This window comes from Chelonia mydas, chromosome 11, assembly GCF_015237465.2.
Source record: "Chelonia mydas isolate rCheMyd1 chromosome 11, rCheMyd1.pri.v2, whole genome shotgun sequence".
In the NCBI taxonomy this organism is placed as follows: Eukaryota; Metazoa; Chordata; order Testudines; family Cheloniidae; genus Chelonia; species Chelonia mydas.
In genome coordinates, this window is record NC_051251.2 from 68669302 (window position 1) to 68696907 (window position 27606).

The 27606-nt window shown below is 47.6% G+C and overlaps 1 protein-coding gene across 2 annotated transcripts; it reads right to left on the minus strand.

The window, feature by feature from the left end:
* Nucleotides 1-6865: 6865 nt before the first annotated feature.
* Nucleotides 6866-27233, minus strand: PRLH (prolactin releasing hormone). Of its 2 annotated transcripts, none has more exons than XM_007069142.3 (3): nt 26959-27233; nt 10272-10432; nt 6866-7389 (listed from the first exon to the last, which is right to left on the minus strand). In XM_007069142.3, exons 2-3 carry the CDS (start codon nt 10369-10371, stop codon nt 7226-7228), a joined length of 264 nt encoding a protein of 87 aa, XP_007069204.1. In that variant the 5' UTR covers nt 10372-10432; nt 26959-27233; the 3' UTR covers nt 6866-7225. The 2 variants fall into 2 exon arrangements, with proteins under 2 accessions (XP_007069204.1, XP_043381130.1); XM_043525195.1 differs by lacking the exon at nt 26959-27233 and adding an exon at nt 20022-20076.
* Between the last annotated feature and the right edge of the window lie 373 nt (nt 27234-27606).

The following is a 27606-nucleotide window of genomic DNA, read 5'->3' on the forward strand; positions in this document are numbered from 1 at the left end:
ATTCTTCTCTTCCGCAGACTAAACAATCCCAGTTCCCTCAGCCTCTCCTCATAAGTCATGTGTTCCAGCCCCCTAATCATTTTTGTTGCCCTCTGCTGGACGCTTTCCAGTTTTTCCACATCCTTCTTGTAGTGTGGGGCCCAAAACTGGACACAGTACTCCAGATGAGGCCTCACCAATGTCGAATAGAGGGGAACAATCACGTCCCTCAATCTGCTGCAATGTCCCTACTTATACAGTCCAAAATGCTATCATGAGTCTTGTGATTTTTGGGGCGTTTCTTAAAGTCCCAGCTGCTGGAGTCAAACGATCACTTGAGAAACTTTTAAAAAAACCAGCTCCAAAGCTAACACTTTCTGGCCCTCATGGTTGTGGAGAAAACTGAGAACATGAAACAAGCACACCCTGAAGGTCCAGAAACCAGACTGTAAATAAGGAGACCCTAAACATTATTTAAAATCTCATGAATTTTTTGGGGAGAGGTGAGGGCTGGTTTGTCATTTGGGTACCCGGGATTGGCAATACTGCAGTAGTATAGATTTAATCAAGAAATAAATCGGGGCCTGGTTCTCCCCAGACTTACACAATTGCAACACTAAAGCGAGTGGAGTTACACTGGAGTAAGTGAGAGAATCAGACCGTCTGACTTAGGCCAGGTCCACACTAGAAACTGCAGCTGGCACAGTAATGCTGCATCTACACAAGAAGCGCCTGCCAGGATGCTACCCCAGCAAACTGTTTCTGTTGTAGACTAGGCGATAATCAAGATTTGTCTTCCACTTGTCCGGTAAGCAGTTTACTAACCTATCTAACCTTGTTAATTTCAACACACTTATTTGTGAACTGATCACAGATGCCTCAATGCTAAGAGCGTGTCAAGATTCAAAGATCATCTACTTGTGAATTGTCCCTCTGAAGAGAGGCAGTAGTTTTAATGTGGGGGGCAGGGATGCCAAGTGGATTCTCTTATGTCTGAGGAGCACAAAACAGCTGAAGGGACTTTGCTCAGGTTTACTGAAATTTTTTCCTAAGTTCCAGTGGAGACCAAGCACGGAAACTTTGATCTGAAAAGGCACAGAATCAGGAGCTTGTGAAAACGGACTTTAACTGAAGCTATTTTACCACCTGAACTACAGAATTGACACTGAAGCCAACGCTGCAAGATAAAGCCAGTATGAGACGCACTGTTGGTAGGAGTGCTGCACCTGCATCGAGAAAACCCCCCTGGAAGGGATCATAGCTGAGGGTCGACAGGGCATTTGCTATAACCCTTGCTCAAGACTCAGTGCACTGGTTCCATAAAAAGTAACAACACATTTGGAAAGTGCAGTGGCTCATTTCACTGCAGCTGCAGCAGAAACCAGCCAGCCCCTGCTATTTTAGGAGGGTGAAGCCATCCTCTTGTGCACATACGCTTACAACACGTCATATGATCTCACCTCTAGACTCATCCTGTTGCTTATATACACAGTCCCACACCAGACAGACTCATCCTGGGGGAACCTTCATAGAGTTCTATGGCTGACGTGTGCCACATTTACTAGGTTCAGCCCCAGCTGAGTCACTTTGCTTCCATGGTGGTGGGTGTCCTACAATTAGTTCCTGACAAAAGGCAGCACTCCCACACTGAGGTGCTGCATCTTGCAGCTGGGTTTAAGCTTCATTACTTTGCAAAGATGTCAATTGTATATGAGCTTCTCTTCTACATGGAGAGCAGGGAAAGCTTTCCAGCTTGCTTCCCTATGTCAGGGTGTAATGAATTCAGAGGCCATCACTGGCATCTGTTGAGATACAGCAAGGTGGGCCACCTTGCTATTAGCATCAGACATAAACTCGAGTACTACAGAAAGTGCTCTTCGCGCCACACGGAGAAAGGAGAACCTCCCATGTCACCTGTGTTGAGGCCAGGGCAGCTACGAGCAGGTTTGGTTCTGGATGTGTCTGTTCATTTTATTTGAGCAGCACAACCAGGCATGTCTGGAGCCCCCATCCCACTGGTGACAGGTTTCAGAGTGGCAGCCGTGTTAGTCTGTATCAGCAAAAAGAATGAGGAGTACTTGTGGCACCTTAGAGACTAACAAATTTATTTGAGCATAAGCTTTTGTGGGCTAAAACCCACTTCATCGGATCATGCAGTGGAAAATACAGTAGGAAGATATATATATATACACAGAGAACATGAAACATGCATGTTGCTATACCCACTATAATGAGAGTGATCAGGTGAGGTGAGCTATTATCAGCAGGAGAAAAAAAAACCTTTTGTAGTGATAATAAGGATGGCCCATTTCCAGCAGATGACAAGAAGGTGTGAGTAACAGTAGGGGAAAAATAAACATGGGGAAATAGTTTTACTTTGTGTAATGACCCATCCACTCCCAGTCTTTATTCAAGCCTAATTTAATGGTGTCCAGTTTTCAAATTAATTCCAATTCTGCAGTTTCTCATTGGAGTCTGTTTTTGAAGTTTTTTTGTTGAAGAATTGCCACTTTTAGGTCTGTAATCGAGTGACCAAAGAGATTGAAGTGTTCTCCAACCGGTTTTTGAATGTTATAATTCTTGACGTCTGATTTTTGCCCATTTATTCTTTTACATAGAGACTGTCCAGTTTGGCCAATGTACATGGGCATGTACATTTGCTGGCACATGATGGCATATATCACATTGGTAGATGTGCAGGTGAACGAGCCTCTGATAGTGTGGCTGATGTGATTAGGCCCTATGATGGTGTCCCCTGAATAGATATGTGGACACAGTTGGCAACGGGCTTTGTTGCAAGGATAGGTTCCTGGGTTAGTGGTTCTGTTGTGCCGTGTGTGGTTGCTGATGAGTATTTGCTTCAGGTTGGGGGGCTGTCTGTAAGCGAGGACTGGCCTGTCTCCCAAGATCTGTGAAAGTGATGGGTCGTCCTTCAGGATAGGTTGTAGATCCTTGATGATGCGTTGGAGAGGTTTTAGTTGGGGGCTGAAGGTGATGGCTAGTGGCGTTCTGTTACTTTCTTTGTTGGGCCTGTCCTGTAGTAGGTGACTGCTGGGTACTCTTCTGGCTCTGTCAGTCTGTTTCTCCACTTCAGCAGGTGGGTATTGTAGTTGTAAGAATGCTTGATAGAGATCTTGTAGGTGTTTGTCTGTGTCTGAGGGGTTGGAGCAAATGCGGTTCTATCTTAGAGCCTGGCTGTAGACAATGGATCGTATGGTGTAGCCTGGATGGAAGCTGGAGGCATGTAAGTAAGTATAGTGGTCAGTAGGTTTCCGGTATAGGTGGTGTTTATGTGACCATCGCTTGTTAGCACTGTAGTGTCCAGGAAGTGGATCTCTTGTGTGGACTGGTCCAGGCTGAGGTTGATGGTGGGACGGAAATTGTTGAAATCATGGTGGAATTCCTCAAGGGCTTCTTTTCCATGGGTCCAGATGAGGAAGATGTCACCAATGTAGTGCAAGTAGAGTAGGGGCACTAGAGGAAGCGTTGTTCTAAGTCAGCCATAAAAATGTTGGCATACTGTGGGGCCATGCGGGTACCACAAGAGGCAAGGGGATAACTGTTTTGATGGTGGGCTAAGCATGCTGCTCTCTTCCCCTCCTGCTTGGATGGCATATTAGCGCTGCTCCCCCCTGCAGTGGGTTTTGTTGTGAATACACATTTAGAGGCATGGGGCAGTTGACACCTCTCAGGGTGGTTGTTTCTGGCCATCTGCTGGCTCGAGCCAGGTCTATACTATGGCCTTCTACCAGCATGGCTGGATCAGGGGAGTGACCCCTGTGTAACACACCTGTGCGTGCACCAAGCCTGGAGTGCCAATACACCGCAGAACTGCACTTTTACTGGGACGGCTTGTTTCCCCTGTAGTGGTGGGGAGAGTCTGGAATAATCCATGTGGACAAAGCCTTCCAAGGGCGGGCCAGACCCCAGGCAGACATCGTCACATTGGTTAGTCTCAGTTCACATTTTCCACCCACTCCCCTGCAGCCAAGAGGGTCAGAAGTGGGGACCCCGGGAGCTGAAACCTTGGGCTTGGGTCTATAGTTTGCCTATGCACTGATCTGGCTCTGGGAAGTGAATCAGCCCTCCCTCCAGCATAGATCTGTCAGGCAGAATCCATCATCAACATCCCAGGCAGCTCAAAAACAAACGGGAATGTAGAGGGGTTATCTGAGAGGCTTCTCAGGAGATAGGCCACCCTCTAGCAGGAGCAGATCACTGGCTGGGAATCAGAGAATCCAGGTCGTTTTCTAAGAGGCTTTCCTCTTAGGAACTCCTAGGCTACTTCCTCTTCCTGCTTAAATACCTGCCCTGTTAAGCCCAGGTGGAAGCTGGCTGCCTGTAATTGGCAGGCTGAACGGGGCCTGGCTCCCTTTGCAGAAAATTAACCCTTTTCCTCTCTGATTGAATGTGGGGCACATTCACCCCACCACCGGCACAGCGCTGCAGAGTGCAGCGCCCCATAAGCCTTCTCAGACCCTGTGCTGTCGTTCCATTTGCTTCATGCCCAGCAGCGTCACGGTGTGCAAGGCTGTCTGTCGCTTTTGGAGGCGGAGAATTGCCCCCCCCCGCTTCAGTGGGGAGACTCCTGAATTACACCAGGTGGAGACAGGAGAATCGGGCCCCTAATCTGCCCTTATGCCCCAGGTAATCCCAATAAACTCAGTGCAATTGCATGGGGGTGCAACAGGGCAGAACTGGGCCCGGAGTCCTTGCCTTTCCTTTCCACGCCCTGGCCCGGCACTGTTCATTAGGTCGTAGTTGCTGCTTTCCCCAGCAGCGGCTGTTCCTGCTGCAGGAGCTCAGGGCTGTTGGGCTTTCTCCCCGGGCTGCGTGGTGGGGCTTTCCATGGTCATTAGAAGCAGAGGCCTGTGGGACAGCTATCAGCACCCACGTTGCTCCCCCCTCCTACCTGCTTCACCCAGAGGATGGAGCAGCCCGATGTCTTTACACTTTTGTTAGCCCGCGAGAGGTTTGAAAGAGGTGTCACACGGTGTGTGCTCTTGGTGGGGGGACCTCACGGATGGAAACTCTTCCAGGCCAGTCCCACCAGCCCCTGGGCCAACGGGAGCTAGTATTGAGTCCTGCCCGTCGAGCAGTGCCTCCAGACCCAGCTCCAGGAGTGGCTCCCAAGGTCTTTGGCAGCCCTACGGTTCTGATAGAGTGGCTAAATTGCTAATGTCTGAAAACTGGACCACCTGCCCTGCCTCTTTCCTGAGGCCCCGCCCCTGCCCGGCCTCTTCCTCAAGGCCCCGCCCCCTGCTCCCTCCTCTGCCCCCCAGTCCCCTGTCACTCACTGCTCTCCCCTTTCAACTTCAGCACGAGCAGCCCCAGGGGACTTGAAAGCCCCGCTCCAGCAGGCGGGCTGGGAGTGCAGGTCAGAAGAGCGCTGCGGCCACACGGGAGCAGCCAGGCAGCCCCGCTGGGGAGCTAGGACGCGGCCCTCCTGCACGCCAGCCTCCTGCCTCCCTCTGCGCTGCCTGCCCAGCAGCCCCCTTCCTCGCCCGCTCGCACCCTCCCCGCCCTGGAGCCGCCTGAGAGCTCGGCCAGGGGAAGTGCCGGCTGTCAGGGCAGCTCGAGTTCCTTCCCTCCCGGGGAACGTTCTATGCCTGCTGAGAGCCCTTACCCCGCTCGCCGTGGGTCCCCCACTCTGTCTTCTGCCCCAGCCCCGCAAGCCAGGCTCTGCAAAGGGGCCGCCTGCGGCCCGAGCTGGTGCGCGCATGCTGCTGAGGGAGCCGCCACTTCAGGGCCGGGCAACAGGCTGCCACTTCCCCCCCTGCCTGCCGTAACCAGCCTTTTAGTGTCCGGTCAGTACATCTGACCGGACTCTGCCAGGTTCCCTTTTCGACCGGGCTTTCCGGTCAAAAACCGGGCACCTGGCAACCCTAATTTCTGATTCTGTGCTATTGTTCCCACTGCCAAAGGTGGCGTGCGGCTTGAATCCCGCTTTTCCAGAGGCACTTGTAGCCCCACTGAAGCCAATGGCGCGATGCTGGCCTACTTCGCAGTGTTTCTCAAGTAACGTGGTGTAGTGCAACGCTCCGGGCTGACTGCCGGTGGGCCGCAGACGGCGGGATAGCAGCGGGGCGCTCAGCCCAGCCAGCTCAGTGTGTGCAGCAGCCGAGCGGTGTTTAAAAGGAGAGCAGGAACATTGTACGTGGCACTTTGGTGTAAGTGGGAACTAAGGCCTACATGGATTCAGCATCTTCTAGATTTTAAAGCCAGAAGGGCCCATTAGATCATCTAGTCTTATCTGACTAAGCGAGGCAAATCTGATGCAGAGCGGCATGGCTGGCCCGTAGTGAGTGACTAACAGAGGTGGGAATTAGAGCCGCCACCTCAGGCCTTGGCAGAGCGGTAAGTGTTTGTTGTCCTAGGATGTGGGTGGAACTGCGCAGATGCACAATGGCAAAATGTCGGCCATCTGGACTGCTGCACAGCCAGCTGTGTGGGGCCTGCTGAAATGGTTATCTTCATTCGCCAGTGTATTACTCCTGCTGGCACGACACATTGGTCAGGGGAGGAGGACCAGTTATGATGCCACCTGTTTGCAGATGGAGTCAGCATCCCGACTAAAAAGCTGGCTCCTTTGCCCGGTGATCACATCAAAAAACTTTATTGTGTGGAAGAGAAATTGTTCAGGAAAAGACTGAATGCATCCGATGAAGTGAGCTGTAGCTCACGAAAGCTTATGCTCAAATAAATTTGTTAGTCTCTAAGGTGCCACAAGTACTCCTTTTCTTTTTCAGGAAAAGAGACACAATCTCGTCGGAAAGTGATGCCACTCAGTTCTAAAGATCCTACTGCCCAAGAGAGTTGCGACAAGTCTGGTTCATTTAAAGTCACAGCAGATGTGCAGGGCTCGGTTTCTTGATTTTTTTTTTAATTATTTTGGTTTGTATAAAAGAGCCCATGTTCTAGGAAGAGAATTAACATGGGAATTTGTATTTCTTTCCCCCAGCAACTTTCTGGTGTAAATCATCTTAGACTGAGAGCAAAAGCCAGAAATGGGGGACAAATGGGGAACAGGGGAGAGAAAAAGAAAAAACAGACAAGAGGGAAATTGTCTGCAAAAATACTGGAGTTATCAACTGCTCTTTGGTTTCTATACTTTATAGCCACAAAGATACACTGAAATGAGACCAAACATTTTCATTTGCCTAGAAGAGAGGCTGGGATGTGGAAGGAAGAGAGGAGAAGGGTCTTTTCTTATCATCACTCAAATTCATTCTTTGTCTTAGCCATTTCATTCATCTTGAATGGATTCACTGCTTTCTTCTAGAGGGAAGCAAGCTTGCCTGTGTCCATAGCCCGACTTCCGGGAGCTCTCCACGACTGCTCTCCTCCGGCCAAACCGTCCCACAGGTCTGATCCCACGCCCCGTGTACCAGGAAGGGTCGATATCAGGGTCTAGAAGGCAAAGGCCAGGAAGTATTTAGAACATGAGGCCGAGGAATATTTCTCCTGAGCATGTGTCACAGCCACCTTCTTGGGATTGTGAAGCAGGGACTTCCAGAGCTAAAAGCATGGGCTGGTCTAGCTGGAGTTAAAGCTCCATAGCTATGGGCTGTGATAGAATCATAGAATATCAGAGTTGGAAGGGACCTCAGGAGGTCATCTAGTTCAACCCCCCTGCTCAAAGCAGGACCAATCCCCAATTTTTGCCCCAGATCCCTAAATGGACCCCTCAAGGATTGAACTCACAACCCTGGGTTTCGCAGGCCAATGAACTGTCCCTCATATCTTCTGTGGCTCAGGCCCAGACCTGTAACATACACTTGCCAGTGGGTTGTACCTACCTTGTCATTGCCTGTGGTGAGCAGGTGGTGTGGCCTTTGCTTATTTTAAAATGACAATGTCTTTTGCACAATAATGAAAGAGGAAAGGGGGTAGCTTTGCAGAGGAGGGACTGGGTGACCTAGTTCACTGGGAATGGGCCATGTAGCCTTTCAGCTTGATGTCTCCAGTTCAAACTTTGCCCAGGTCAGTGTGTGATGGTGAACCTGGCTCAACTTTTGAACCACCAATCCCCCAGGTTTACAGGTGGACCTGCCTGTTTGGGAGATGGCCAGTGCTGAGGAAACAGTGCGAGCTCGTGCCCACCGCTCAGGTGTGGCCAGTGCCCCACGCTCATGGGCTTGGCCTCACTGCAGAGTTAACTGGCGTTATAACACACATGTTGCCTCAGCCCAGCTCCCTTGAGCACCGTGGTGCTTTTCATTCATGTTGGCTGGTTGGCTGGTCTGGCAGGGGGTCCAGGCTACAGCTCGAGTTAGCACAACCCAGCGGCTGCTAACACAACCCCTGTGCAGTGTGGCCACGGTGCCACTTGAGTCCCGGGTGCCCAGAAAGGACCGACACGTTACCCTGCAATTCACTGTGAAAGACTCCATAGAGAGGCTCGGAGCGGCGCTAGGAACCTCGAGCGATGCCCCCCCTGAGGTCTGGGTGCCCCCCGTGCATGAATGCAGCGCCAGCGTGGACACAGCAGCTAGCCTGTTATTTGGCAGAGGGGCTGCACTCACTCGCGCTGGGCTCTCTCGCTCGCGGAGTCAGCCGAGTGTGAGTAGCGCGAGTTAACTCTGCAGTGAAGACGGCCCCAGTGGTGTGCGGTGGCGTTTTTGCAGATGTGGCATTTCTGGCCATCCCTGAGTCTTGGGCCGAGGCCTGTCATAGGGAACGTGACGCCGTCTGGTGGCATGTAGGAGATGAGTGTGGTGTCACAGGTCAGGCCCACGGGCCTGATCCTGAGGGTGTTGAGCACCTATTGATGGTAATGGGAGTTGATGCAGCGTCAGCTCCCTAGCGGATAGCAGCGTTCACATCCCCAAAGCACCACAGTTAATGCCTTCCTTGGGACAGGCCCAGGAGTGCAACCAGTCAAGGGCATTGGGGCTGACTTGCCTCCTCCCCACGCTGCAACCCTCTTCCCCTGTCTGGTTCCCATTGTGCCTGGCCTGTGGAGAAGCACAGGACTCGATTCTCCAGGGGCTGCCATCCAGCCCCTTTCACGGCCACTGCTAAAAGCCAACAGCAGGCACCCTGAGCCACGCAGCACAAAGAGGGCCTTGCTGGGGTGACAGGAACCAACGGTCACCTTCTCGGCTTGGAGCAGATCCTTTGAAATCAATGAGGCACCGCTGATTCACAGCCGCTGAGAATCTGGCCCATGTGCTTTGTTCTCTTGCTCTGCGATGACTCACTTGAGCACGTGGGCCCCAGTCATCCTGAGAGTGCCGACAGCATGGTGTGTCCCACCACAAGAGCACCAGGCAAGTCCATTGGATCAAGCTCATTCAGGTGGGCTGGGGAGTCGGGAGAGCTGGGTTCCAATCCTGCCTGTGACCTTGAGAAAGTCACCGCCCCTGTGTCTTGTCTGTTTATATTGCAAACTCATTAGAGAAGGGCTGTCTGTTATTGCCAGGGGTGGGCCTGGTGCTTAGTTGGGTGCCTCAGGGGTGCTGCCGTAACGCACGTGATAGGAAGAGATTTTCTGGACAGGCTGATTAAAAGCTGCAAGTTTTTAAGTTCAGCTGTCTGGAAAGTTCCTTTAGCACTTTCCTGGCTCATTGAACCTGCAACGTGGCTGGGCAAGGAAACTCCGTCTGTTTCATTTTGTAGGCCTTGCTGGGGAGAACAGCCCGGGAGGAAGGGGGTTAAAAGCTGTAAAGATTTGTTTTAGAGTGTCTAAAGTCCACTGCTAATAAATCTAAAAGGACCGTTTTGAAGTCCAGCTCCTGGACTGAGCCAGAGCGGAGTGGCTGGGTGGGGGGGAATGGATTAAGTTGCAGAAGATGAGAGGGAAAATGCAGAGAGGCAGCAGGGGGAAGCTATGGGGATTTTGGAGGGACAGGAACAAAGCCTGGATAATAAAAGGACAGAAAGCTCAGCCATCTCACGCTGCAGCCTTGTAGCCTGGTCGTAACCTGTAATGTTGCACGTTCACAGGCAGAGGGTGCGACTACACAGAACCGAGCACACAGTGGCTAGCAATTATTACAGCTGTAACCTTTTCAAAAACTTTTGTTGCATTTGAACAACTTCATCTGTTTGGGGTCCGGTTGGGACAGGTCCTTACGTGGGCGGGTGCGTGTGTGCAAGGGGACCCTGCTTCTTCCATGCAAGGACCACACCCAGCTGTGGTCAGTGTGCCCGGGGAGGTACAGGGATCCAATTCTCTGGGGGAGGGCAATGATAATGGGGGTGGGCGGCAGCATGGCCATTTGGGGCGGCTCTGCGCCAGTCTGCACCAGCTGCGAGCTGGCCTGGCTGCTGCAGTTCCAGAGACTTACTCCTGATTTCCATGGATCGCTCATGGAGTCGGCATTCGACTTTGGGCAGGGTCAGACAGGCGAGCAGCAGGTACATGAAGCAGGCAGCCAGCAGTTTCATTCCCTTCAGCTCCCCCAAGGCTTGTGGCTGGTGCCGGAATTTAGCAAGGTGTGAGCTCAGCCTGCAGAAACAGAGACCCGGAGAGTTAATCAGACGGTCCTCTTGGGTGGGGGTGGGGGTGGTGTGAGCGAATGAATCCACTCGCCTGAGAGACACCCACTGAATAACAGGAATTACAGCTGTTCCTGGAAAGAAAAGGAGTACTTGTGGCACCTTAGAGACTAACCAATTTATTTGAGCATAAGCTTTCGTGAGCTACAGCTCACTTCATCGGATGCATACTGTGGAAAGTACACAAGATCTTTTTATACACACAAAGCATGAAAAAATGGGTGTTTACCACTACAAAAGGTTTTCTCTCCCCCCACCCCACTCTCCTGCTGGTAATAGCTTATCTAAAGTGATCACTCTCCTTACAATGTGTATGATAATCAAGTTGGGCCATTTCCAGCACAAATCCAGGTTCCCCCCCCCCCGACACACACAGTGTGCCCGGGGAGGTACACTGGAGGGTCTGTTCCATGGAAATGCCAACGTTTTGAAATGGGTTTTTGTTCCAAATCGAACTGAAAAGCTGAAATTTCCCGCAAAATAAAAAATTCCAAGATTTTTTAAAATTTGGAACCATCAAAATGGTTTGTTTAGTTAATGTCAAAACAATATACACTATTAAATCATCAATATTAAATACATTAAAATTAATGGTTTACTGTAAAAGTCAAAACTAAATGAATCAAAATGATGAGATAAAAAACGAAACACTTCAACATTATTGAAACGAAACAAGAAAGTCAAAACGGTTCATTTTGATTTTTTATGCATCGAAAATGTTGTCAGAATTGAGACATTCCCACAAAACAGCTGGACTTTGACAAAACAGCATTTTCCAACGGGAAAAAGGTTCCCCTGAAAGTGTTTTGACCAGCACCAGTGGGAATAGATGCATGATCAGCATTGCCAGCCACACCTTAGTCATCCAAAAGTCATGAATCAGGTCCCCCTAAATCATGAGATCATGATCATAAGATATATATAATTTATATTTATGTTTCTTTTTATTTGCCGGTCTGGTTTCTGAGCTGTTACCGTGAACTTGGGTTATATTTTCAAGCTTTTCCCCTTCAGCCAGTAGGGCGAATAACTATTTTTGATGAAAGCCAAGACTCTCCTGCGATCTCTGGATCCAAATACTGGGGCTTTAAGAAAAACATGAAATCTTGCAAGTCCCACGATAAAAAATCTCGAGAGTTGGCAACACTGTAAGCAGTGAGTGAACAGTTGCCTTTTTGGAGCTGTAACTAAACACGAGACCTGTGAAACCACACACCGGTGCACACACGAGCACCTCCTCTGCGGGCATGTAACAGGCCTGGGTTCTAGAGTCTGGGGCTGAGCCAGCCCTGAGTACAAGAGGAGCCTCACCTGAGTGGATGCAGGTGATTTAATATAAGAGGCAGCAGGACGCGGCAGGTGTGTGGCTGGTTGAGAGGGAGGAAGGAGAAGGAGCAGAAGGGCAAGCAAGGGAGCCAGAGGGCTGAGAACTGACGGCTTTGGGTACAAGACTCTCTGGAGGGCGTAAGGGGCCCATAAGAGGGGGGCTGCTAGAGGTAAGACACTGCAGCGGCATGCCTGGCCAGAAGGGGGCGCTTGCACGGTAGCAACACTATAGGGCAGATAAGGACAGTGAAAGGGCGGCAAGCTGTACCACCAGAGTGCCACATGCACCGATGTCTTGAGCTGGTACCTGCATCTGTGACATGGGTCCAAGGAGCTGGCTGGGGTAGAGGCAGGCCAGAGGGGCAAAGGGGAGCAGTGGGCAGGCCAGCATCGTCCCATCCATTTGCATTGCTCACGGCAGAGATGTAACACAGCCAGGGCTAATAAGTTTCTGTCGCCCATCCGTCGTAAAGCCGCGGAGTAGCTGCTGGTTTTGGAAGGCCTGGCAGTGCAGCCACTGGGGAGAACCATGGCATTTGCTCCCTCCATCAGTGGCGTTTGTGGGAGTGAATGCCCTGCGCGCAGAGTTTTGAGAGTACTCTGCTCTGGAGATGGCTGAGCCCTGCACCAAAAGCACCATAAGGCACCAAAGACCATAAAATCTCAGAGCCCTTGTCATCTCTGACCTCGATCCTGTAACCTCCTTTCCTGGCCTCCCTGACAGCCAGATCAAGCGCCTCCCATCCGAGGGCTGACCTTTTAGCTATGACCACGTCACCCTGCTTCCCTGCAGTCAGTTAAACGTCTTGTTCTCACTGTTAATGTCTTTCATGGCTCGGCTCCTTATCTGCGCTTCTTTTTGTCTAGGTTTGCTGCCTCCACTCTGCCGATGATGACTACCTTGTTGGCCTGTCAGTCCACTTCTCCCATGCTATCCCGATGCCGAGCGCTCTTGTCCCAACTAGCCCTCAGAACCCCCCCCTCAGGCCTCCTTCTCCTCAAGGGCTACTTGTGTGTCACGAAGCCCACTGGGAAGTGACAACTGCTAATAGCTCAGTAATGGACAGTGGGGATCGAACCGAGTATTATGTGCATTTGTTTGCATCTCATAATTTATTTGAACTTATAAGAAGACTCAGACCCATCCACGGTGCATATTCATCAGCTATGCACCCTTCGGTCACCTAATCTGTTGTTCCATTCCCTCATTCCCTCACATTGTTTTCTATGCTTGCTCAATTGTTTTTGACTTTGTCTGGGTGTGTCTTGTTGTAAGTTGGGCCCTTACCCTACGAGCGGCTGTGTGTGACCAGAACCCTGCATCTGTGTGGAGCTGCGGCGAGTTCGCCACGGCATTGCATGGCCAGGGTCAGGACCTCAGACCGAGCTCCTCTGGGCATGGTCTGTCTTTTACTGTGTGTTTGCCACAAAGGGGCTGTGATTTGATTGAGTGCCATGGGCACATAAAGAATCCAAGACACCTCCTCTGAGCACAGCTAGAGTCATCTCAGGATCTTAAGGATCAAGGCACAACTCTCCCTCTCTGTCCATCTCCTGCTGTGCTACCTGGAAAAGCTTGAAGTCAGGGAACAACTGCAGCCAGTATACAGTCCTAAGCTCACTGTCACTTCCCAATGTGTGTAGACTCAGACTTTAAGGCCAGAAGGGGCCATCACAATCATCTAGTCTGACCTCATGCACATTGCAGGCCCCACAGGCTCACCCACCCAATTCCTGTAATATTTATGAAGCACCAACAAAGTGCTTTGCCTATAAAGAAAATACTCCTGCCATCTTCCCCACCCCCTCCTCTGTTTATGTTTCTGCCCTCCTCTCTAGGAGCAAAGGACGAACTCCTGCCCCTCTGGTCATGGTTATTGGAAGTGGGAACAAAATGGTTTCCCCATTCCATAAAAGTATTTCAAGATTTTTTTAAATTTTCCCATCCTGACTCAGGATGAGAAGTCCAAAATCTCAAAAATTTCCTGAACTGAAAATTTGAAAAAAACAAAAAAACCCAAAAACCAGTTTGGGCCAATCAGAATGTTTCACTTTGATCATTTCAGAATGTTTTAGTTCAGTTTTGACCCTTAATTTTTGTAACGATCACTAGCTGAAATTTTGAAATGAAAAGTTGTTTAGGAATCAGAACTTTTCATTTTAAAAAATGTTAAAATGAAACATTTTGAACATTTTCAAATAAATGTCAAGTCAAGAAATTAATCAAAACTGACTCTTTTGCACGATAAATTTTGGTTTTTCACAAATCAGCATGTTCTGATGAAAACCACTGAGTAAAAAACATTCCCGACTAGCTCTGATTGCTATTTCTTTTTGTACAGTCCTTGGTGAATGACAATAAGACATTGTAAGAAAAGAATTGCTTTGAAACGCTTCCTGGTCTATTACTTCTGTTCACTGTTATTTTCTATCCAAGTTACTGACCTGCTTAAAACACTGAAGTGGTTCAGAAATAGACATATGTCTTCATCCTAGGAAATAAATGACCAAGTAATCTGGCTGCGTGAGGAGTCAATGCAAGTTTAAGTGTTCATTGTAACCTACAGTCTCAGTGGAAAGTCCTAATACCTTGTTAATTCTTTCCCTATCACGTTAGAGAGGGCATTTTGGAAGCCATTTCTTATTGATGTTAATAAAAAGGAAACTCGGGCTGTGGGGGCTGGAAGGCAGGCTGTCATTTAATGAAGCAATGGTTAGAAAAATATAGGGAAAAAAGTAGCGGATCCAAGATATGGCTCAATGAGCCCACTGGCATGAATAAGGCAAGCAGAACTTGAAGCTGGGTGGCGTAGTGGTGAAACCATTGGGCTAGGGCACAGAACGGGTCAATTTCTGTTTTTGGTTCTATCACTGACCCTTGCCAGTCCCTTACTCTCTTTAGTCCTTACTTTCCTGTCTGTAAAATAGGCATAACAATACTTCATGATGTCATGTTCTGAATCTTAATGAATGTTTGTTAAGCACGTTGAGATCCTTGGACGATGGGAGGTGCTGTATACCGGCAAACTATGGGCTTGGCTACACTTGCGAGTTAGAGCGCATTAAAGGAGCCCTGGATGCCCTAGCTCACTACCCGTCCACACTGGCAAGGCACGTAGAGCGCTCTGACTCTGCAGCTAGGGCGCTTCAGGTACTCCACCTCTGTGAGAAGATTAACGCTTGTTGCGCCTTGGCTGAAATGCCCCTGCGTCAGTGTGAACGAGGTGTTGCATTACTACGCTCTGATCAGCCTCTGGAAACATCCCATAATCCCCTTAAGTCAAGTGGCCACTCTTGTCATTGTTTTGAACTCGCTGTAGGAATGCGGATATGCCCTTTCAAAGCTCCGTTTCTGACAGCCGGCTGCTTATCTGCTCCGAGACAAAGCAACCATTAGTGTGGAATGCTGTGTGTGTGTGAGAGAGAGGCAGGGGGGTCTGCTGCTGTCTGAACTTACAAGACAGCATGCTGACATGTTCTCAGCCCCCCCAAACCCACTCTCTCTCCCCCCACATTCACACAACACACTCCCTGTCACACACACCCCCACCCTGCCATTTGAAAAGCATGTTGCAGTCACTTGCATGCTGGGATAGCGACCACAATGCACTGCTCTCTGTGGCCATTGCAAGAGCTGCTAATGTGGCCACGCCAGTGCGCTTGTTCCTGTCAGTGTGGACAGACTGCAGCGCTTTCCCTACTGAGTTAAACCAGCCTTCGGAGAGCACAAAGCTCTTTACATCTGCAAGTGTAGCCATGCCCTTTTGTTCTGAACTATGCTTTAAATCCATGTAAATGGACACCATTAAGGTATTCTGTGAGGACGGCTACCTGTTGAAAGCTGTGCATGGGGAAGGAGCCATGCAGTTCCCAGTAACACCAAAGACAACTGTCAGACTGACTCTTCCTACACCCCTACATCTGACACTGCAGACACTGGAGCTCCAGGGCCTAGCCCAAAGCCCAGTGGGAGTCTTTCCAGTGATGTCAGCAGGCTTTGGTTCAGACCCTTAGTGGGCACCCTAAGAATGGTTTCAGGTGCCTTAGTAAAGGGCTAGAAGTATTAACCCTTTCAGTACCTTTTGGTATGGGAGGCCAGAATCGCCAGTACATTCCTGTTGCTTTGTGCTGCAAAGCAGCTGAAAGCCTGTTTAAATGGCCAGCAAAACAGACTTACAGATGCTTCAGTGATACAAAGCAGATGGAGCTTACAGGGGAAACTGGCCACAGTGTCTGTCTGCAGAGAAGGTACAAGTGTTGTCCTATGGATTTACAGGGCGTGGCTACATTGCACATCAAGCCCGGGCACTGACTCTGGTTTGAGCCCAAACCCCCTTCCATCTGCATACAAATCAGTCTGACTTGGGTCAGCAAGCACTCAGGACCTGGGTCCTAGGATCCTGCTAGAGGGAGGTCAGAGCCTGGGACCTGCTGAGATCCAGGTCCAAGCCCGGTCACTTTGCAGTGTGAATGCAGCTCAAGCCACAAACCTGAGTCAGAAACAAGGTCTGTGTAATGCACTCTGGACATGTTAGCATGGTTGTAAGACCCAGGTCCAGCAACTCTAAGCTTAGATTTACAACGCAGTGTAGACACTCCAGTGCGGGCTTGGACACACCAAGTCCACAAGCCCAGGTCTATGACTGTCTATGACCGTGTTGTTAGGGGTGCTTATTCCTTCACCCGCTTACTTCCCTGGTCCTTCTCGCATGAACAGAGAGCAACAATACCCAAAGTCCAAAGGTGCAAACAATTTGATGTTTATTGGGGAGAATTTCCAGCAAGCATGATTCCAGTTTCCTTCCTTAGTGTTCCCCTTTGCAGCTCTGACACTACAGAGCCTTACCTGTGTCCCTGTTCCCATTCCCCCCCTTAAGCAAAACAGGATTCCAATTTCTCCACCCCCATTCCCTGTTCCCATTCCCCACCCCCTTACTTCCTGATTGACTGCAGACTATATAGTAAAACTCGAGTTCTGCTTAGCTATACCTTAACCAATCATTTTCCTGAAATTTAACTAACCAATCCTAACATACTGTAACGTGATTATTTCACCAATTATATCCCACCACCTTAATTAGTTTACACGCAGCAAAACTAATTATCCAGCAGACAGGAACAATCACAGAACCAGACAGAGATTATACAGACAAACAATAGGGAAATGGGGACTCCAATGATAGAACAAACACAGAAATGAGGATTTCACATCCCAGCTATTGATAAGTGAGTTCTTGCCAGACAGGATGCTATCAAACTAAGTTTCCTTTTACATTTTCTAGGCACTTCCCTTTCTCTGGAGGCGATGGGCACTATCAGGACAGGATTGTATTCCTAACAGCCCAATAGCACCTTATTTCAATGAGATTAGTTTGGAATGGGAGGATGTGACCGGTCGCTTCCCAGCTTATGGCTGCCTCTGCTGCTTAGCCAAAGGCCTTAGCCTAAGAACAGGGCCTCAGACTGTCACAGTGAGAAAAGGCCTTATACAGTCAGACAGTGATATTGATTCTCTCTTTTGTACCTCTAGAACTAGCTAAGTGATAGAATACACCTAAATTCTTAGGGTCTAGGCCTTTACCAACAGGCCTGCATGTCTAGATCCTAACACATGTATCCCCTGTAGCACCAGTCTGGTGCCTTAGGACTTGTCTATGCTTGAAATGCTACAGCAGCACAGTCGTTGTACCGCTGTAGCGCTTTGGTGTAGACGGTACCTGTGCTGACAGGAGCGGTTCTCCCATCGGTGTAGTTAATCCACCTCCCTGAGAGGTGGTAGCTAGGTTGATGGTTCCAGCAACCTAGCACTGTCTACACGGGACCTTAGGTCAGCTTAACTACACCATGGAAGGGTGTGAATTTTTCACACCCCTGAGCAACATGAGCTGGGGGTTGGTCTAATTTTCTAGTTTAGACTAGCCCTTAACTGCCACCTCCTTATTTCTCTGAATCACGAACCATTAATTCCTGTGAGCTGCAGGAACACCTCTTTGGGAGAGCAGGATCAGTCCCGTGACAGAGCCCTGACTCTCAGACCTGTAAGTGACAGAGCCATCAGTGGATGCCGAGGCCTAGACTGGATTTGCGTTTACTCCTATGCCTCCCACCACGGAGCTGGTGTGTGGTTTCAATTTCTTAGTGTGATTTACTCTGACCAAGACACACAGCCCTTCCCCTTGCCAGGAATCACCCTGAGATTCCCGGTAGAAAAGAAGTGAATCTGTTTGGAAATCTCTTAACAGAAAGGCCAGCTGATTGCAGTTACAGTGCTAGTAGCAGGCTGCTTAGTTTGAACCTTTTAGCAGCAAATATCCAATGGAAGGAAATGTGCTAATCTCTGTAGACCCTTCTGTCCATCCGCACCTGTTCTTTCCCGCTGGGCTGTATTACCTTTTATCGCCTCCTTTTCAGCTCTCATGGTTTCTCTCCTGCATGCGGTGATAATTGTGCATGAAGTTATGTACCCGCAGCTGTGTGCATTCAATTTTAAAACGTGGAATTCTGTGCTACATAGAACAGATACATTCTGGCATCTTGGGAGAGACGGACTCTGAGCACTGAGGCTTCTTCATATCCCTTATGGCACAATTTATACCGTGCTTCCTACGTTCTCGTTTAAAGCGATGGCATCCATGCAGCCGAACCTACCAGGCATGGGAGTCAAAACTCCTCACCCGTGCTTCTCCGGGCAACTGGCACGCTCTCACTGCATCGCCCTCATCAGTCACGTGGGGTCTGGCCATTTAAAAGGCTGCCACTGGAGCTGATGCACTATGAATGAGAGTTGGACCGGGCTGCAGGTTCTGCTGCATTTGTCCATTGCCCCATTTCGTACAAAGACAGACTTTTGGGCAGTCCGCACCCCACGGCGGCAGGACGTGGCCCAGGGACACCAGTTAACGTGCCACTGTTTAGGTGGTAACTGAGTGTCCGTGGAAGAACAGCATTCCAGCCCAGCCCATTTCTAGTTTCTACCTCTCCTGGGATGCTTAAGAGTCATATATTTGACCTCTCAGTAACAGTGATGCCACCTGTGGCTGTTATAGCTTGAGCAGAGTGCTCAGTTAAATCAAACAGCAAGCTCCCCCTGCAAAGTGCTAGACCTGAAAATCCAAGCCAGGCTCTGAAAATCAAAGGGCTTCTTACATCAGCAATAAAGATTCTGCCATCAGAGTTTGGCAATTCTGCCACGGATGCAACAGACAGAAGAGAATCCACCTTGCTCTTCCAGAGCTGGCTCAATCTGCAGTGGGAACTTCATGCAAAAACTGGGTCAGTGAAGGAAGCAGGTGTGACTTCAGACACATAGGGCACAGTTTTTAAAACTGAGTGCATGCAGAGGCGGGTGCGTAACATCGTGCACAATCACCACCCTTGCGGGTGATCACAAGATCCGAACCGAACACATTTTACTCTTTTCTAGCTTCCCCTTTTTTTCCCCAGTTGGGTTTTACAAGATGTTTCACGGGTCTTAAACAATGAGGTTAATATTGGAGTATAAATGCACAGGCTAGACGCTGACCACGTCCAGTGTTGTTTTCTTCTGCCACCTGGAATTCAGGAGCCAACTGAGCATATACAGCCTACAAGGGACAAGAGGTATTGTTTAAGAAGTTCTTAGCATCAGCTGCAGACTCATCCAAAGTCAGTTTTACTTTGCAGGCCTTTTGAAAATTCTAAAGCGCTAAACTGAATCGACATAAAATACCTGTTTTGCCATGCAAAGCAACATTGTAGTAGTGGTCACAGGTCAGTAATGGGTAAACAGAATTATGAGCCATTTGGATAGACGTTCAAAGGCTCGGACTGTGTATGGACACTTGCCTTTCACTGCACGCTTTATGTACTTTCAGCAAAGAGTACTTTATGCGAAATACTGTTTGCTGAAAGTTTAAGCACTGCTCACATGGATGCATAGTACACAAACATTCATGTGCAGAAACACACACACTAAAAACGTCAAACATGCTAACAAGCACATTTCCACAGCACACAAGGGTCACTGCATGAAAACATCTAGCAGCATCCCTAAGAAAACACATCACACAAGCAAACAATAAATGGATGGAAAAACCAATGGATTCAATAAAGGTGCAGTTCAAACCCCTTCCAGTTTACCTCTGGCTTATTTTGCTCTCTCTCTGCTTTCACCAGGATGCCTTTGCCTCAGCCGTGTGTGTGTGGATGGCACACAGACCTGCTAAAGTACTTACTGTGTGTCAAGTCGGAGTTCGGGAGTGTGATGCTGCTTCCTTCCTCCAGTGATTGGACTCTGTGAGCCAAAGAGCCCCTGTTTGCCTGTTTTATGCCTTGCCTTAGTGCTGATGTCACAGAGGAATCCAGCCCTGGACAAAGCCAGGGCATTTTCACGTCAGCTCCCCTCCCCATAACCCATTATGTTAATTTTTATCAAATCAAGAAAGGGATTTTCATGACTTATGAGGGTGCTTATTTTATCTTGGGGTCTGAATATTTTCTTCATTTGGACAAATCAGATAGCCTGGAAATATGCTAATCTTTCCTCCATATATTCCATTATTTCCTGTGTAAGGAGTTGGACTGTTGGATCATATTAAAGAAGTTCTGTATTAAAATCACAAATGAGTTTGATTCCCCATAGTTTAAATTCCAAGGTATTACTAATTAAGAGGTCTCTTGGTTTTTGGTACTGTTTCTGTCCCTCTCTGTGTGAAACTGGCAAGCTGCTAATTGTGTTAGTATATTCTAAGACCGAGTCTGTTCTCAAAGCAATTCTTTGTAACAACAACTACTCACACAGAGAGAGACTCAAAGCAATACTCTGTAACAACAGAAACAGCACCCAGAGACTCCCCGCCCTTTTGTTGTATTCATCTCGCTTTGTTAACAATTGTGATTAAAATAGAGATAGAGGATGTATGTGGATGGATGCTTGGTGTGGATAATAACTGAATGATCAGGGAGGTGCCAGCCTAAGAATCCAGTGTCCATCGGCTGAAGAAGGCATCAAGTGGAAATAACCAGAGGACCCCCGGAGGGCAGACTGGAATCCACCCAACAGCCTCAAGGATGGGAGAACCAAAGAACAAGATAACATCTGGCAGCACGGAGCCGTCAGGAATGTGCCATCTGCTGATTGATTCAGCAACAGCATGATGAAGCAATTCCCATAGGCTGGCATAGGAAGAAATTCCTATAAAAATGGACTCTAGAAAGTGAGAACTTTGGGGGTCTGATTCTGCAAACCAACATCCAGGAGCATCAGATGAGCATCTGACAAGGCCCTGCTCCCTCCTCATGTCCAGGCCACCTGGCCAGTGGCTTGGAATGAGCAACTCTAAGGCTGGTAACTATGATAACAACCTTGCAGAACCTATGTGTATGTGTATGAATGAATGTGTGAATAAATATGAAATTGAATGGAATGTTATAGCTATAACGAACTGCTTACTATGATTCTTTCTGTAGTCACAATAAGTGTGGCATTTTGCCTTTTCCCCTTTAATAAGATCCTGCTGGTTTTTATTTTATTGGTATACCATTTTGGTGGAGAATTGCAAAAGGGGGAATATTGGTAAAAACCCTCAGTTATTGTAAATATTGGTGTGCACACCACCAGCTCTATTCAGCTAGGCATTTCTATTAGGTTAACCAGACCTGCTGGCCTCCAAGAAGGCAGCAGGGAAAAACAGGTTAACCAGACCTGCTGGCCTCCGGGAAGGTAGTAGGGGAAAGTGTTTAAATTAAGCTATGATTACAGAATCCAAGTCCTATTGTTCACTGAAGTATCAGGGGAACAAGAAGGCCTAAGGGCCAGGCAGTGCTGCTCGCTGGTACAAGAAGCAGCAGGATCAGAGAATCTAGGCTGTGTCACTCGCTGACCTGTGCCAGGTGTGACGAGGAAATTTGATAAGCTATGATTTCAGAATCTAGGCTGTGTCACTCACTGAGTAATACCAGGAGTGACAAAGAGATTGAAATACCCGTGTTAAGATGTTTAAAAGAAAACAGGGTAAGCCAGTACCAGAGGGAGGAATGGAGTCAGAAGGAACTCCAACCTCACCTTTTGTTAAAGAAATTACACCTTTTAAACAAATCCTGCAAAAATGTGGGCACAGTCCTTGGACTAAACAAGCCCTAGCTGCTGTCTGCGCTATTTCGGACCTAGAGGATAGATTGGGTCAGTATATCCTCATATCCAAACCTTCTAGTGCTGCCAAAAGAGATGCAGCAGCAATCTGGTTGTTGTGGGAGGCATGTAAGGATTCTTCCCTCCACTTGTCCTCATGTAAAGAGGAAAAGGCACAAACGGAAAAGGGAGCAGACAATTGGAAGGTGCTGGTACAAATACTCAAAGCCAGCTGAAAATAGTGAAAGAGGTACTCCAGGAATGCAAAAAGAGAGAAAGGTTCCTGGCAGACCAAGCCAAAGCCTCTGAGAAAACTGAAAGAGAGAATCATGTGCTCCAAGGTATGGTAAAGAAATTAACCTTGAAGCAGGGCAGAGCACCTGCAAATCATAGTCGTTGTGAGTCACTAATTAAGAGTCTGAGACAAAATTGGGCTTTGCCTCTAAACAGGTAGCAGCTATTACAGCAGGTGAAGGGGGAGAAGGTCCTATGTACGGCACCCCCAGGCAAAATTACAAAGAGAAAAGACAGTGAAAAAGTTAACTCTGCAGAGGCTGGAGGGAATTAAGCAGCTAAACTTTGTGAAAATGTTAAGAAGAAAAAGTGTTAGAGGAAAATAATTCTTGGTTTCTTTGCAGCCATTCTGAAGGGAAAATGGGCCCTTTTGCAAAGGAATGTCTGTAAATTAGCCAGGCAAAAATAAACTATCTGATTAAAATCATTTGACTGGACAATTTAGTCAAATTTGCTAAAAGACCATAAGGGGGTTCTACTGGAACTTAACTGCCTCAAATGTATAAAGGGAATGTAAGATGTAAAAACAGAGCAGTGTGGAAGGGATGTTAAGGAAAAGAAAATGTGTATGTATCTATCTCTGTGTAAATATGTAAAGTTCTAAGGACCAATTGGTTTTGTTTTTGTTTTAAATAATGCCACTAAAAATCCATTTGAGTCTTTAATTCAAAGTTGCAAAACTGACAGACCTTTTTGCTAGACACAGGTAATTAGTGTTGTTTGGCTTTGGGATTTGGCATTTAACCCTTAAAAGGTAACTCAGTGCTTTACAAAATTTAAAATGTTTTTAAGTTGTGGCTGCAGCAGGGCAGTCAAAATCAGGAGAATAGAAAAAAAAATTCTGGATTCTTTGTTTATTTGGTTGTTTGTTTGTTTTTGTAACAAAATAGCAGATGAGAGCTGTAGAAAAAAAATAAGAAATTTAAAAAGACAGTGCCCCTCTGAAGCAACAGCAGGGATGAGGTGCACAAAACAAAAAGAAGCAATGTTAGAAACACTGAGTCTTAAAATGGCTCTGAGTAATCAGACTGTCACTTTGATAAAGGTACATGAAAACTCTGTAAGCAAAAAAAGAAATAGTGACACCTTATGTAAAACTGGATATGGATAATGTTATAGAAGTTAAACTATGGAAGGAATGTGCATTTGCCCCAGAACATGTGCACGGCATATTGTAGAAGGGGCAAAAGAAATGCAAACATGCCATGCTACTTAATTAAAATGCTATTAGGGCTCCAAAGGGAGCCACAATAGGTTGGGTTTTCTTTTTCAGATTGCTGTGCGTTTTGGAAGCAGAAGTTAAAAAAGTGATCAAAACTCTGGTGAAAGTTGATTGTGTCCCTTTTAAGATAGAGTCTCTGAGCTGCTGATGGCTTTAAATCCAAAAGCAGGAAGCGTCTGTAAAAATGCAAATGACCTAAATGATAAAGGAAGGAAAGAACTAGTGGCACAAAGGAGCTGCAGATAAAGGACACACCTGGTCAGCAAACAAATTTGTCTAAATAAAAGGCATGGGATAACAAGATAATTTTAATAAATGTAATGATAATAAGTACCCCTGTAATAATGTATAGTGGGTATGATTTTTGGAAAAATCCTTTAAGGTCATATGGTAATGATGCTTCTCAGCTATTACCTGCAAATAAACTTTAAAGCTTAACACAGCAGGAAAAACGTTATAAACTTGGTCTGCTGTATAAGAAGGAAAACTGAAGTACCCCACCTAATGGATTTAATGACTAAACAGTGGGATAATTTCCCCATAACCCTTAAAAGATAGAAGCCATTGAAACCTGGCCTGCCTATAGAACAAAAACAGGAACATGTGGGGGAAATTCCTCTGTTTTGCCTGCAATCAGCAAGGGTATTTGTAAAAGAAATATTTTAAGCAATAATCTGCCACCCCAAAAAGGCGTAAAAACATGTTCTTTTGTCTTTCAGAAAATCAGGAAAAACTGATGCCATCTGAAGAGCAACCCAATACCATGAATCTACGGTCACAATAGAAACTGTAAAAAGAAAAGGAGGACTTGTGGCACCTTAGAGACTAACAAATTTATTTGAGCAGAAGCTTTCGTGAGCTACAGCTTGTCTTGTCTTGTTGCTAGCACTGTTGTGTGTTTAAAAAAAATAAAATAAAAAAAAATACTGCAGACCTGCAGGTAATTAAAAATAAATGAAGCTCTCTGTCCCAGCTACAGGACAGCCTGATACAAAAACAAGTACATGCCAATGTAGACTTGGTCCAAATTGGTCTGGGTAACCTAAAAGCCCGATGGAATCTTTGGCAATGGCTTAATACTACCACATGGCTTATGCATAAGAAAAAACTGCCCCCCCCCTCAGTAGTTAGAGGGATAATTCCCTACTCTCACCGAGTCTCTTACAAGTGTAAATATTATAGACAACAGAATAAGCATGTGAAAAAGTTGGTTGGCCGACCCTCTGTGCTAACAATCAATTATTCTACAAATGTTAAACCTGGGTGTGTTCGTATTCCTTAGTGCTATATAATGTCATTGGTTTCAGAGTAACAGCCGTGTTAGTCTGTATTCGCAAAAAGAAAAAGGAGGACTTGTGGCACCTTAGAGACTAACCAATTTATTTGAGCATGAGCTTTCGTGAGCTACAGCTCACTTCATCGGATGCATACTGTGGAATGCTTCCATAATGTTTCCACAGTATGCATCCGATGAAGTGAGCTGTAGCTCACGAAAGCTTATGCTCAAATAAATTGGTTAGTCTCTAAGGTGCCACAAGTACTCCTTTTCTTTTTTTTATAATGTCATTGTAACCCAGAGTTCCCAGCACTCTGATTAAGGCTATGTCAGGGCTTCCAAGGGACTTGAAATTGAACACCTGATTTAGATTGATTAGAACTCAAGAGAAACAGCTGCAAAACTCGGTATTTGAGTCCTCAGCCCATCTGGGAGATTTTCCAACAGTATCGGACAGATAGAATAAACTCCTCCTCTTCCACCCAGAGCTACAGCCACATTGGAGTCCATCAGTACTAGAAATGTCCCAAAAAAGTATGGCTTTCGAATGTGTTTGGATTTGCAGCAACCAGAGCTTTCAGAGGTACAGAAACTCAGGTGGTGTTTGGGGTCTGGTTCTGAGATCTGCCAAGGCCCAGCTCCACAAAGGTATTGACTTCAAAGGGAGTTAGCCACTTCGTGACCTTTGAGGGTATGGGCCCAAGTTCCTGCACTTAACAGGCTCGGGCCCTGAATGCTTAAAGCCTTTTCAAAAGAAGAAACGTGACCAAGAAACAAACTCTGACAAAATGCTGAGTGGGGTTCTGACGCCAGGGAGACAGACTGATCTGGGGTGCTGAATGTTTCCTTGGCACAGCGTCGGCTCACCCTCTCTGTCTGGTCTGGTGCACACTTAGACTAGGGGTTCACAAGCTCACTTCAGCTCACCTAGGTTTCTGACATAGTGCCATGCTCACTGGATCAGCTTGCGTCAAATCCTCACAGTGGCTGGATGTGGCCAGCTTTGATGTCACCAGGTGCTGTGGCAAAGTGAGCGTCCCTGGGAATTAGTGAAGAGCCTTGTGGAAGAAGAGCCAGTGCTTTTTAACAGCCTGGACTTATTTCCCCTGTTTGGGCGTGGAGGCTAAAGCCCTGAAAGATGGGCGGGTCAGGGGCTCCCCTCTGTCTCCAGTGTTACCATGCTGGGGCAGTCTGGTTGCAGGGAAAAAGCTGAGGAAATTAGCCCAGGAGGATGGACTCAGGACTCTGGTACTGACTAGCAGCCTTGCTTCTTTGAAACAATGATGGAAAAGAGGTCTGCCTGTGAATCTTCTTTTAGCAAAGCATGCTGGGAAGGGGAGGATTCTGCGGTCCTATCAAATGCAAACTCTTCTACCTCGCAGCTAGTACTGGCTGCTGCTATGTAATTTCTAATTAAAAAGATTAAACTGGACAGAGAAGAAATTTGGGAGCAATCTCACACCTGTCTCTCCATTTTCACTGTGACCGGATTGCAGTTAGCTCTGAAGTAGCTACTCATATTACAATACAAACTTTCAAGGCTTAAAAAATGCCAACAGAGATTAAAAAACCCAAACCAACCATAGGACGCTTGCAAGAAATGCTGTGTTACGGGGCTGGTGAGCTGGGCAGTGTGTGAGGAATTTGAGGTCAGGACTGAACCTTCATTCTGTCTTAGTGCTGGCCAGTAGAAGCGAGGAATGGATGCTGAATTGGTGGAGAAAATGCAGCCCAACATCCTGTCATGTAGCACCGCCTTCCAGGGGATTGACAGAGATGGCTCAAAGCCGGGAGTAGTAACAAACGAGGTGTTTGGAAAGAACAGCAGAAATGAGCTTGGCATTTAAAATAAGGTGGCAGCTCCAAGACACTGATGCATTCAGATGCACTTGCTGCTCCTGGGATGACTTGGTTCCTTACAAATGCTGGCTTGAAGGGGCTCTGTCTGCTTCTCCCAGAAAGCATGGCTTTGACCCCTTGTGCAATTATGCCTCACGGTCAGCTCGTGGCCTTATGGTTTCTGTTGGTCTAGTCATCGCAGAGGGGGCCCCGGCTGCAGACTCATTACCCCATCCTGCTCCAGTTGCTCCCCCAGAGCTTGGCACAACAAAAGACTGTGTGTGTGTGTGTGTCAGGAGGGGGAAATGGGGAGCCCTAGGCCCACACACTCCATTGGGTCTCAGCCCAGCGCCCTGAGGGCCTCTTAAAGTGTCCAGTTACTGACCAGCCCCAAATTATGTCACTTCCTACCCATCTGGAGCTCCTCAGTTTGGGGCACCGTCGCTGGCTTAGCAGACTTCCCTCTGTCTCTGTGTCCAGTTCAGTCCGTCCATCTCTCTTAGGCTTTCATCTCCCAAAGGGGCAGGGGTGGGGAGGAATCCAAGTCCCTGCGGCTGGAGAAACCCTCGCAAAGCTGTTGCCACTCCTGGGAAAGCTCTCAGCACCAGCCTTGTTGCCTGGTGCCACATGCAGCTCATTCCCCCTTCCCCTGGGCTATCAGTGTCCTTTTAAATTCTTCCTCCACTGGGAGCAGGCTCTGCACCTGTTGCGGGGCAGGTCACCCCTCTTCCAATACTGGATCAGTGAGGGCCATCACAGTGAACACCATATTCCCCCCGCCCCCAAAGCAGCATGGGTTAACAAAAGCCAAAAGAGTAAAATGAAATAAGAACAGCTGCTACAAATATAAATATAGATTTGGGAGGGGAGGGGTGTTGGGAGCAAAAGCTCATTTAGTCCTGCTGGGACTTTTAAGAATCTGTTCTGATAATATTTAACAGCTTAAGTTTAAGTAGAACAATGCATGTGTAAGGAATTGCAGAGTAGTCATGCTTAGTGCTACAGAGCAATCATGTTTGTGAGGCCAATAAAAGATAAAGTAATTACAAAGCTAGAAGA

Excerpts from the sequence above, each read along its gene's own strand:
- PRLH (XM_007069142.3), bottom strand. The coding sequence starts at position 10,371 with ATGAAACTGCTGGCTGCCTGCTTCATGTACCTGCTGCTCGCCTGTCTG. Across the intron at positions 7,390-10,271 it reads GCGATCCATGGAAATCAGGA|ACCCTGATATCGACCCTTCC; the intron begins GTAAGTCTCTGG and ends TTTGCCTTCTAG.